This window comes from Syngnathus floridae, chromosome 10 (assembly GCF_059516105.1).
Source record: "Syngnathus floridae isolate MCC-2025c chromosome 10, RoL_Sflo_1.0, whole genome shotgun sequence".
In the NCBI taxonomy this organism is placed as follows: domain Eukaryota; kingdom Metazoa; phylum Chordata; class Actinopteri; order Syngnathiformes; family Syngnathidae; genus Syngnathus; species Syngnathus floridae.
Window position 1 is genome coordinate 14719904 of NC_142422.1, and position 12597 is coordinate 14732500.

Below are 12597 nucleotides of genomic sequence, written 5' to 3' on the forward strand. Positions count from 1 at the left end.
ACCTGCTTGTGCAGCATATGAGTCCACATCTCTCACTCTACATGCTCGCATGCCATCCTTTACTGGAATTATTGCAATTCCCAACCGAGTCATCAGATCTCGTCCCAGCAGGTTTATGGGACATTTTGGAGATAGGACAATCGAAACTGAAACCATGCTTCCAGTTTCCTTATCTCTCACTTCAACTGGATTAGAGATACTCTCCTTGTGTACCTGCCCATCAGCAGATTTCACCCAAATAGTATTTTGGGAGGCTTTTAGATTTGGGACTTTAGTTTTTATCACCGTTTTACAAGCCCCGGTATCACACAAAAACTTGACATCACTGCCTCCAATGTTTAGAGTAACATATGGTTTTTCTTTTAATGCACTCAGAATGTCCCATGCTGTATGGACATCTACTATTTCTTCCTCTATAGGAGCACCAGAGGTCAAAGGGGGGGGATCTAGTCATGCTGAGAATTTGGCCTTTCCTCTGCCCCTTCCTGCACCCTTTGATTGATATTGTTTTGCAGAACGACACTCCCTTGCAAAGTGTCCTCGTTTCCCACAGTTCCAACAGTTGTCAGAATCTCGTGGGGGTTTTGAATTACCGTATTTTCCGGACTATAAGTCGCTCCGGAGTATAAGTCGCACCAGCCATAAAATGCCCCAAAAGTGAAAAAAAACATATATAAGTCGCTCCGGAGTATAAGTCGCATTTTGGGGGGCAATTTATTCGACAAAATCCCACACCAAAAACAGTCATGAACGAGCAACAACAGGCTAAACGATAGCAACAACAGGCTAAACGATAGGTATGCTAACGTGACAAACACAAACAAAGAGCTGAGAACGGGCCTGATGTAACATACAGAGTGATTAAGGACAACTATTACATGAATAACATGTTTATAAAACCATTGGTGTCACTCCAATTCATTAAATCCATCGATCATTCGATACGATAGCAACAGGCTAAACGATAGGTATGCTAACGTGACAAACACAAATGAGGAGCTGAGAACGGGCCTGACGTAACATATAGAGTGATTTAGGACAACCATTACATAAATAACATGTTTATAAAACCATCGGTATCACCCCAATTCATTAAATCCATCGATCGTTCTTTGTCAACAATGGCTGCGCGTGGCTGAGGGCGCTTGCACTTCAAAATATTCCACAGGCTCATATAACGATAGATAAACTATATTTCAAATAACTATAATATAAGCAATAATATTATCAAACCATCCGTGCACTTTAAATCCATTAAATCCATCGATCAAATTCCTCGTCCTTTGTCAACATCGCCGCGCGTGCGCCCTGACGTCAGCCTCGTCTTTATTCCACAGATCTAGTATATAACTATATTGTAGCGTTAACAAAGTACAAGGATAGACGTAGGTTTGGTAAACGGCTCTTTATTCCACAAAACAAACTTCCAAGCGTGTGGCGGCGTGGACTTCCAGAGACGATAGCTCCATGGCAGAGGACCGGGCGTGCGTAATGGCCATGTCCGAGCCCCATGCACCGTTCGCGGACAGCCACTCGACCGAGCGCCGGCCCCCGACTCAGGAGAGTAGGACCGGGCGTGCGTAAAAGCCATAATAGTTTTTCAAACCTTCTATGTCACTCCAAATCCTTAATTCCTTTAAACTCTTTGTCCTCCGTGTCACTTAGAAATGATCACCGCTAATGATGCCGGTCGTCCTTACGTGGGTCGCGCCGCGCGGTGCTACTGACGTCACTTGAAATAGTAATCCATTGGTACATCACGGTTCTCCAAACTTTCTTTCTGCTGCTCGATTACTGTTTTCAGCTGCATATTTTACAACTTGAAGTTTGTCACTTGCAAAATATGACTTTCTTTTTGGTGCCATTTTTCTTAAGCCCACCCAGTTGATGAGTCACGGTCAACGGTGAAATTTAAAGCGCCCTCATCCAGTTTCGTCTGAAAATATATATTTTTTTTAAATGTAGTTTTTTGTTTTGTTTATTTGGTTGTTTTATCAAAGACAAAGTCTGCTTTATTGTCGATTTTTTTTTTCATATACCAAGACACACAAAGAGATTGAAATTACGTTCCCACTATCCCTCGGTGAGATAGTACACATATCCATACAAGCAACACAAAAAAAACCAAGAAGGCATAAACAATGAATAAATAAGAGTGTTGAATAAATGATAAATAAACAAATAATAATAAATAATAATAATAAATATAAGAGGAGCAAACAGACAGTGGACTTGGGTATGGTGCTTTAAAGTGTTAATTGCTTTATTTGATGTTTTCTCTATTTTTTATGTTTTGAATATGTTCAAGATAAAGATATAAAAGCATGTTAAGTGATCAACTATACTAAAAATAACATGGGAAGTGGTCAACTATACTTTTAAGTGATGTCTTAATGATCAAGTAAAAATTTGTGAAAAAAAAAACATATATAAGTCGCTCCTGAGTATAAGTCGCCCCCCCACCCAAACTATGAAAAAAAACGCGACTTATAGTCCGGAAATTACGGTATATGGCTGCCTGCGACCTTGTTGGCCTCTACCTCTTCCTCTGCCTTGCTGGGACCCTTGGAAGAAGACTGTTGTATCTTCATCTAGTTCATCATCATCATTATCTAGATGAAATACATCAGAACTTTTGCCTTTTTTGATCACTTTTTCAGCATGTCTGGCCCATTGCATAGTTGTTGTCACACTTGCAACATCCACTTCCACCAAATGTTTCGTCACCCAGTTGCCTATTTCAGGGCGGAAATTAGTGAGGAGCGCATTTTTAAGCTGTTGTTGATAAGCACTCTCAGCTGTATCATTGAATGGGATGCCACTATGCACCCTGAACTCTTTTTCAAATCTCAAACGAAAATCATCAGTATCTTCGCCAGGCTTCTGTTTTATTCCTGCCAAATGACCATAATTCGCTCGTCTTTGAAATATAGTTCGCACTCTTTGCACAAGACCATTCCATTGTGCTGCATACTCCCCTCCCAATTGATTTTCCTCAATGGGATAGGGAAAAGGCCCTTGATTATTTCTACCTGTATAATTTCCTCTAACCTTCGCCCAGTCTTTTCCCAAGGAGGACATTGCAGCTTCTCCTGCCTCATGTCCATTCAGTCTATAGGAATGTATAATTCCAGCCATGTCCTCTGCCCATTTATCTGGGTCTTCAGCAACAGGGGTAACCCCTTCAACTGCTTTTCTTGCCTCTTCCAAAGTCCATGGCCGGAAAACATATGTATGTGGGAGTTGGCCTTCCCCTACATTAGGGTTTGGCACCTGTATCATTGGACATACATCAACCTTGTCTAAATTTTGAGAAAATCTAGCAGCAGTGGTCAAACTTCTTGTTTGTACAGGACTCCTACTAATGTGACCCTGACTTCTTTTGCTGTTATATGGGGGGGGGCTGCAGGTTTGTTAAGTTTGGATACAAGTTTTGTGTACGAGCGGAAGGCCCCTCTTGCTTCTCTGCTTGAGCTTCGGCTGGAGCCGTGGCCGCAGCAGTGCGCCTGCGCACTGTGGCCTCATTGTCTTCCGGCCTGACAAACATTGTCTCAGCCTCATCACCTTTCATCTTTCTATCTTTTGTCTTTTGGATTTGTTCTCTTCTCTCTTGTGAAGCTTTTAACCACATTTTAGCACAATCCAATTCTCTCTCTTTTCTTTTCTAGTCCATTTTTCTTTTTATCCACACTCTCTTCCAAAACATCAACTACTATCTTCCACACTTCAACTCTCAACTTCCCTTCTACTCCATACTTTTTCTTCCACTTTGGCATATATTGCATACAATTAAGAAATCTACTCGCCATGTACTTCTCATCTCCGTCAAGAGGTAGAGATTTACCGTTTTTATTTCCCATCTTAATTCTAGTAGTTTTAGGTTATATAATTTCTTTTTCTCAAAAATATTATTATTATTTATTTATTTATTTGAGGATCCTCAATGCAGGTTTAAATTGACCTTTCAACAAATTACTAGCCTGTATTATTGCCGTGGATCAATGCTAGAACTGCTATTTAGTCAATTTATCCTACCAGTCACACACTCAATCACACAAACTCCAGCGCTTTTTTTTTCTTTCAGGCCTATCCAGGGATGGGTGTAAAACCCTCCCTAACAGCTTTGGAAAAACGGACAAAAGAAAAAATCTACGCCCTTCTTCAATTAAGAAAAAGAAGCTCTGTTTTTCTTAGCCCGTTTCTTCCACTGGGACTTGAACCCAAGCTGTTCTTTGGCTTGGAAAAACATACAAAGAAAAATCTACGCCCTTCTTTGATTAACAAAAAAGAAGCTCCGTGTTTCTTAGCACGTTCCTTCCACTGGGACTCTAACCCAAGCCAGATCCCTCAGCTCGGAAAAACAGACAAAGAAGAGTCTACACTCTTCTTCGATGAACGAAAAAGAAGCTCTGCCTTTCTTAGCCTGTTTCTTCCACTGGGACTTGAACCCAAGCTGGCTCTCGTGCACCTCTACGTGTTACGCGTTCAACAACACAACTTCAGGCCCTTAACTTACTTGTCCCCTGGTTCGTTGCACTGCCGGGTCCCGTCAATCCACCTCTGTCAGACGAAGGCAGACCTAAGATGCTGGCCCAGCGAAGAATTTCCTTCCCAGGTCTTTCTTTACCAGGTCCGGCTAGTAGACGCTGGCCCGTCGACGGTGTACAGCGCGTCGTCCTCCGTCAGCCAGATGATGGGTATGAGAGATCCCGGGTTTCGGCACCAAAATGTTAGAGATTTGCTCACTCAAACAATATTTTGCAAGAACCACACGGGAGACAAGCAAGTCTTTTTAGACACCTGCAGGTGGAGAGTTCACTCACTACAGAATGAAGTCTGAACCCTCGTTCCTGCGAGGGGATATTTATTAAGAGAAACAGAGTGGGGGTTTGGGTAAACTGGCTAAAGCCCTTGTCCTCTAGCCTAAACATGTCAGGGGATGTTTTACAACCTTGTGATAAGGAGGACAAGGTAAGGTATTTATTACCTGTTGCATTCCAACATAATCCTATGATAAAGATAACCTGGAAAACCCTAACATCTGGCACCTCTACCGGTTTTATCTCCTAGTGTCCTTCCTGTAAACCATTCTTGCACATAGATCCACTTCGCCCACTGTCGCACACCACCCATTCATCATTCTTTCAATTTTGTACAGGATTATGTGAGCTTTTGGCTGTGACATCATCAATTTATTAATGTTCCCTGACTATGCAAAGTTTGTACTCACCACTTACCATGTTATTGTTTGTTTGTTCTTTTGATACTCCATGTACTTGCTTACGTCATCATATTCTTAGTTTAATCATGCTTCCAACCATATATTTTCTTTGTTAGGCAAAATATTTCCCTCAGTCCAGAATGTTCAGTAGTAATCGAAAACTGGCGTCAAGCATTAGTCAAAACATAAGATATAATCAAGTACTGAACATTTTTAGACGACTTTGGCAGTGTCCGTGATTTAGAAAATCATCAGGCATGCATTAAACAGTTCCTTAAGGGTCATTAAGCTATTCAGGCAATATATCAAAAAACATTTGTTATTTCAAAGTGCTCAGAAATACATATCAGATCGTAAAGTTATAAAAACCTTTGTCATTACCACCTATCAAAAATGTCTAGTTATGTCTTCTTTATTGATTTGGTGTGTTGGTATAATTATATGCTTAAAATGTTTCTTTTATTGATTTAATATGTGAATATACTTGTCTGCTTATGTACTTTATTCAATGAGGTTTCAGCACATCTGTTTTTGTAGCTAGGCAGGACTTTTTGTATTTTGACCCCATTCCTTCAATACACCAAACAATACAACTAAACAACCCCCCCCCCAAATTTTTTTTTTAATTTAGTCAAAAATGCTTGGGCAATTCACACATTTCTTTCTATAATAACATCTCGTAAGCGCCGAACATTAATATCAAACAATTACTACAAAACAAACTACACAAAAATAAGCAAAATTAACTACAACTATCACACACATTTTAGACTACAACTTCTCGTGGAGAAAGAACATAATGGCAAGGTACACAGAATTAAATTTACAAACTTCAGGCACTATAGCAATAAAGTACAATTACAAGGTCAAAAATCGTTCAGCAGCATGGCAAAAGGATTCTATTTTCTGATTAGAGTTCCTCAGTTGGCATAAACAAGATATATACAACATATTACATTTGTTTTTAAAAAAAAACTTAGATTTGGCAGTTTTCTTCATTTATTTTTGTGAATATGGTATTTACCCAAGACATTATGATATTAACTAGCGACGAAATGTCTTTGGTAAGTCCAGATTTGCTTGAAAGAATGTCTCAGGTTGTGAATCGTTCCAGGCCATCAATTTTATTACTCAACCAACTGTGTACCTCTTTCCAAAACCGATTGCATATAGTGCAAAGAAAAAATAAATGTTCCGCTTTTTTATGGGTTTTCTTTACAGAATTCACACAAATCAACCTCAAAACCAAATCTAGTTCCGCCGATGGATAATAATTATTGAGGATCTTAAATTGCATTTCTTTCACTTTGGGTGCTATTGGCCATTTTAAAAACTTCCAATGTTTTGTATGTATTGTTTGATTGTCTAATATTTTGTATTTGACTTTTCTATTATAATCACAGAATATTTGACCTTTAATAGTTCTATTCAAGTATTTGTTATCACATTTTATGTCCGTAATGTTCAACTCCCCAATTCTTAGAGTTAGAAGTTTTATCTGGACATTAGAAAAAATTATTGTATTTTTTATCATTTGTAATAAAGCTGGAGGGATAGCTTTCTGAATATTTGTATATTCTTTTTGCGTACAATACAGTTTAAATATAGTCTCTCAGATCCCGCAATTGTAGAAATTCTCCATTTGTACTTAGGATGTCATGTACAAAGAAAATTCCATGGTCAAACAATATTTGGTTGAACAATGACTTTTTTTTGACACAATTGCTCTGTTACTCCACAAGGTAGCACAATGAGGGGTAAAGCACCATTTTCCAATAATGTACAACTTGTTTATGAAACTGATATTTCAAAGTCACATTTCCGCAGAAATTTTAGCCCACCCAATCTCTTGAAGATGTTCAAAAGTCAAAGTCTGCTTTATTATTCAATTTCTTCACATGGGAAATTACGTTCCCACTAATTTCGATCTCTTTGTGTGTTATATGGAATATGATACCATATAGAAGTTTGCTTTAGCATGAATTCTTTTAACCATTTTAATTCAAAAGTCCCCATCATAGCATCAAAATCCAGTTTTAATACCTCCCATCTTGTATTTTTTGACTAGCTGGGATTTTTTCACATAGTGCGTTTTATTTCTCCAGATGAATTTGTATATAATTGAATTAATTGTCTTAACATTTTTAGGATCAATATAGAGGGATTGGCATGGATATACCAGTTTAGAAACACCTTCAGCTTTAGTTAACAAATTCAGTCCAAAAATAGAGCTCTCTCTACTCAGCCAATGATTTAATGATGTTTGCGTTTGATCGATTTTTTTCTTTCATGTTAAACGCTTCCGTTTTTCATCAACTTAATTCCTAGATATTTAACTTCTTTTTTTTTAACACGGATCGACATGAAATGTGTGTCAGTACACGCATATAGCGAAAGCAATTCACTTTTTTTTTTTTTTAATATTTACGTGAAGACCTTGTTGCGTGTTGTGCGGGATGTCCGATGTTGAGCCAGGAACAACAAAGATGTCTAGCTAGGCAGGACTTTTTGTATTTTGACCCCAGTTCCTGCAGTATTATAAAATATGCCAATAGCTGTGCACACAGAACGAATCATTTGGGACTAATCTGACACCCTTGTCATATTTCACGCATTACCTTTAAATTTAGGTGTCAGCCCTGGGAAAAATAAAAAAAAGCTTACTACTCGCAGGTTTTACGGCGGGTAGACTCCCTTCCCGTGATCCACCAGGAAGAAGAAGAAGAAGAAGAAGAAGAAGAAGAAGAAGAAGAAGAAGAAGATGATGAAGAAGAAGATGATGAAGATGATGATTTGTAGCTGCAGCTGAGCAAACTTGTGTGTAGCAACGTCTGTGCTCGGTTGTTTTTTCGTAACTAATGTCTCTGCAAATAAGTTTTTCTGTCCGGACAAACAGGTCACGCGCTGATGCTTCTCGGCCGAGTTTGCTTATTTGATCTTAGTCGCTAACAAAGAGAAGCACACGCCACATTGTAAATAAGAGCTCAAGTGGGAATCTATTGGGATTGATTTTGAATTGTCGGGTCAACATGTGTGCAATACCGACACCAAAGTACGAGGTGAAACTTCGTGGAATAAAAGAAGAGAACGAGGAACATTTTCAACTGCTTAGCGAGGTTTGCAAGCACCCTCATGTTCTGCTACACAGAACAGGTTTGTACACTTTGTTGTAAAATTTCAACGTATCGAAGACCAGGTCCTTGCATTAACCATTACTTACCTTTGTCCAACTTTTTAAATGAATGTTAGTTTTTTTCTTCTAATGACAAAGATATTCACACAAATCAGACTCACACCAGTTCAATTTCAACTAATTATATTAAATCTACGTTCAAGAAAAAGCAATACGGCGCCGGGCGTTCTCCCCAAGACATAGAAGAGCGCACGCACGCACGCACGCACGCACGCATGCACACACGCACGCACACACGCACACACGCACACACACACACACACACACACACACACACACACACACACACATAGACACAGACACACAGACACATAGACACAGACACATAGACACAGACACATAGACACAGACACATAGACACAGACACATAGACACAGAGACAGACAGACACACCCACCACATGCTTCATACAATAGTCACACACACAAGAATCACATTCACATACCCAAAGACTCACCCAAGTACACTACACACACCTGCTCTCACGTCCTTATGACCAAGCGTTTGACTATACCCTTTTGCCAGTTTGCCTGTATGCCCCTATGAGCCACATTGACTGTTACCTTTTTGCCGGTAATTCAGTAAAGCACTCAAAACTGAACCACGTCTTCCCTCCTGTGTTCTGACCGACACCCGGGGGGGAAAAGAGCATAACCATCTGAGCCAACCCCGTATACAGTCCTCAGGGTCTCCAACAATGGCGGTAGCAGTTTGCTTTATTTTATTGCAATGTTTTTCCTTATTCAGATTTGTTTCAAGACTACAGTTACAGTTAGACTTCACTTTGACGGTTAATGCAGTTATTGCAATTTTGTTGTTTTATCACAGTAGATTGGTTTCTTTACATTTCAAAAACCAGAAGCCATTTATTTACAAATGTGATTGCACTTTAGTTTACATATTTAAATGTTCACCCAACTCTAATCTCTGTCCCCAAACTGAACCTCCTGCCACCTTTCTGCCCATGACACTAAGGGTGTTTTCACACTTGGTCCCTTTCAGCCCTCTAAATGAACTCAGATCGATGACTCAGCATTTTTTGTGCACATGTGAACACGCCAACCGTACTCAGACCCCTTTAAAACGAACCGTACTGAGACCACCTAAGAAAAATAGTTTTTCGTTTGTGCGGCTTTGTGCTGTAAAAATTTTCGTTTGTGCTGCAACGGTTTTTTAGTTATGAAAGATCATTTTATAGGTCATCCAGAGTTCACCCAGCCCCCCATCTGCTCCAAATGAACCCAAAATGGTACCGTTCGTTTCTGCTGGTTTGTGCTGCAAAAACTTTTGCTTGTGCTGCCACGGTTTCGTAGATATTACGCATTTAATTTATAGCAATGACGTCACTCAGCCCCCCATTTACTTCCAAATGGACCCAAAATGGTACCATTCGTTTGTGCTGGTTTGTGCTGCAAAAAATTTTGTTTGTGCTGCTACGGTTTCGTAGCTATTGCACATCTAATTTATAGCTATAACGTCACTCAGCCCCCCATTTACTTCCAAATGGACCCAAATGGTACCGTTCGTTTTTGCTTCGTTTGTGCTGGTTTGTGCTGCAAAAACCTTCGTTTGTGTGCCGTTTGAGGGATCAAAGGTCACGGTCATTCAGTCTTGGTTTCTGGCCGTGGCGCTTACGTGCAGTGATTTCACCAGATTATCTGAACCTTTTGATATTATGGACTGTAGATGTTGAAATCCCTAAATTCCTTGCAATTTTGCTTTGAGAAATGTTGTTCTTAAACTGTTCAACTATTTTCTCACGCAGTTGTGCACAAACTGGTGAACCTCGCCCCATCCTTTCTTGTGAATGACTGAGCATGTTTGGGGTGGCTCCTTTTGTACCCAATCATGGTACCCACCTGTTCCCAATTAGCCTGATCACATGTGGGATGTTCCAAATAGGTGTTTGATGAGCTTTTCTCAGCTTTCTCAGTATTTTTTGCCACCTTTCCCAACTTCTACTGGACATGTTGCAGCCATGAAATTCTAAGTTAATTATTATTTGGCAAAAAACAATTACGTTTATCAGTTTGAACATTAAATATGTTGTCTGTAGTGTATTCAATTGAATATGGGTCAAGAAGGATTTTCGAATCGTTGTATTTTGTTTTTATTTACATTTTACACAATTTCCCAACTTCAACCGAATCCGGTTTGTAGATGGTTTGATAAACGTGTTATTTATGTTATAGTTATTTGAATGTGTGTGTGTGTGTGTGTGTGTGTGTGTGTGTGTGTGTGTGTGTGTGTGTGTGTGAAAGTGTGTGTGTGTGCTTGCACACAGGGCGTTGTGATGCGAAGTGCAGTGGTGTTGGAGTAGTAGTGCTCGTAGTTAGTGCATGTTGCATGCTTCTTCTTGCTTGCTACCTTCTGCTTTCAGCTACTGCCGTTGTGTATGTGTGTATGTATGTATGTATATATATATATATGTATGTATATATATATATATATATATGTATGTATATATATATATATGTATGTATATATATATATGTATGTATATATATATGTATATATGTATGTATATATATATATATATATATATATATATATATATATATATATATATATATATATATATGTATGAATGTATGTGTATATATATATATATATATATATGTATGTATATATATATATATATATATATATATACACATACATATATATACATATATATATATGTATATATATGTATGTGTATATATATATATATAAAAAAAACTTTTTCCTCACCCCCCGTGGGTGGTATCTTTTTCCCTTCAAGCTCGGGTCCTCTACCAGAGGCCTGGGAGCTTGAGGGTTCTACGCAGTATCTTTGCTGTTCCTAGTACTGCACTTTTCTGGACTGAGATGTCAGATGTTTTTCCTGGGATCTGTTTGAGCCACTCCTCCAGTTTGGGGGTTACTGCCCCTAGTGCTCCAATGACCACAGGTACCACTGAAGTCTTAACTCTCCAGGTCTTCTCCAGCTCTTCTCTGAGCCCTTGATATTTCTCAAGTTTCTCATGTTCCTTTTTCCTAATGTTACCATCATTTGGGATGGCTATGTCAACCACAACGGCTTTCCTCTGCTCTTTGTCCACCACCACAATGTCCGGTTGGTTCGCCATAACCATTCTGTCTGTCTGGATCTGGAAGTCCCAGAGGATCTTGGCTTGGTCATTCTCTACCACCTTTGGAGGTGTTTCCCACTTGGATCTTGGGACTTCCAGTCCATACTCTGCACAGATGTTCCTGTACACTATTCCAGCTACTTGGTTATGGCGCTCCATGTATGCTTTACCTGCCAGCATCTTACACCCTGCAGTTATGTGCTGGATTGTCTCAGGACCTTCTTTGCACAATCTACACCTGGGGTCTTGTCTGGTGCGGTAGATTTGGGCCTCTATTGCTCTGGTGCTCAAGGCCTGTTCTTGTGCAGCCAGGATCAGTGCCTCTGTGCTGTCCTTCAGACCAGCTCTTTCTAGCCATTGGTAGGATTTCTGGATATCAGCTACTTCAGCTATGTTTCGGTGGTACATCCCATGTAGGGGCTTGTTCTCCCATGATGGTCCCTCCAGCACCTCATCTTCCTTTGATGCCCAAGCTTTATGTCATCCATGTAGAGGAGGTGGCTGATGGTGGCCTCATTCCTGAGTTGGTATCCATAGCCCGTCTTGTTGATTATTTGGCTGAGGGGGTTCAGTCCTATACAGAACAGCATTGGGGACAGAGCGTCTCCTTGGTATATACCACATTTGATGGTCACGTGTGCAAGTGGCTTGCCATTGGCTTCAAGTGTGGTTTTCCACTGTTTCATCGAGTTGGCGATGAAGGTTCTCAGAGTCCCATTGATGTTGTACAGCCTCAAGCATTCAGTGATCCAAGTATGTGGCATTGAGTCATATGCTTTCTTGTAATCAATCCAGGCAGTGCTCAGGTTGGTACGTCTAGTTCTGCAGTCTTGGGTGACTGTTCTATCCACCAGGAGTTGATGTTTTGCTCCTCTGGTATTTTTACCAATCCCTTTCTGAGCAGTGCTCATGTATTGATCCATGTGCCTGCTGATCTTATCTGATATTATGCCCGACATCAGCTTCCATGTTGTAGAGAGGCAGGTGATTGGCCGGTAGTTGGATGGGACTGTACCCTTTGATTGATCCTTCTGGATCAGGATCGTACGCCCTTGGGTTAGCCATTCAGG

At 39.9% G+C, this 12597-nt stretch overlaps 1 protein-coding gene and 1 long non-coding RNA gene across 2 annotated transcripts in view; one reads left to right on the top strand and one right to left on the bottom strand.

Annotated features, from left to right (window-relative positions):
• LOC148392685 (uncharacterized) overlaps window positions 1-7980 on the bottom strand; it is a 24080-nt gene extending 16100 nt beyond the window's left edge. Inside the window, exon 1 of the long non-coding RNA XR_015860660.1 lies at window positions 1480-7980. This is a non-coding gene — a long non-coding RNA (uncharacterized LOC148392685). The remainder of the gene's footprint in view (window positions 1-1479) is intronic.
• LOC148392686 (uncharacterized) overlaps window positions 7958-12597 on the top strand; it is a 12403-nt gene continuing 7763 nt past the window's right edge. Inside the window, exon 1 of the mRNA XM_088386109.1 lies at window positions 7958-8374. Within this exon, the coding sequence (XP_088242235.1) occupies window positions 8251-8374 (124 nt within the window). The 5' untranslated portion in view covers window positions 7958-8250. The remainder of the gene's footprint in view (window positions 8375-12597) is intronic.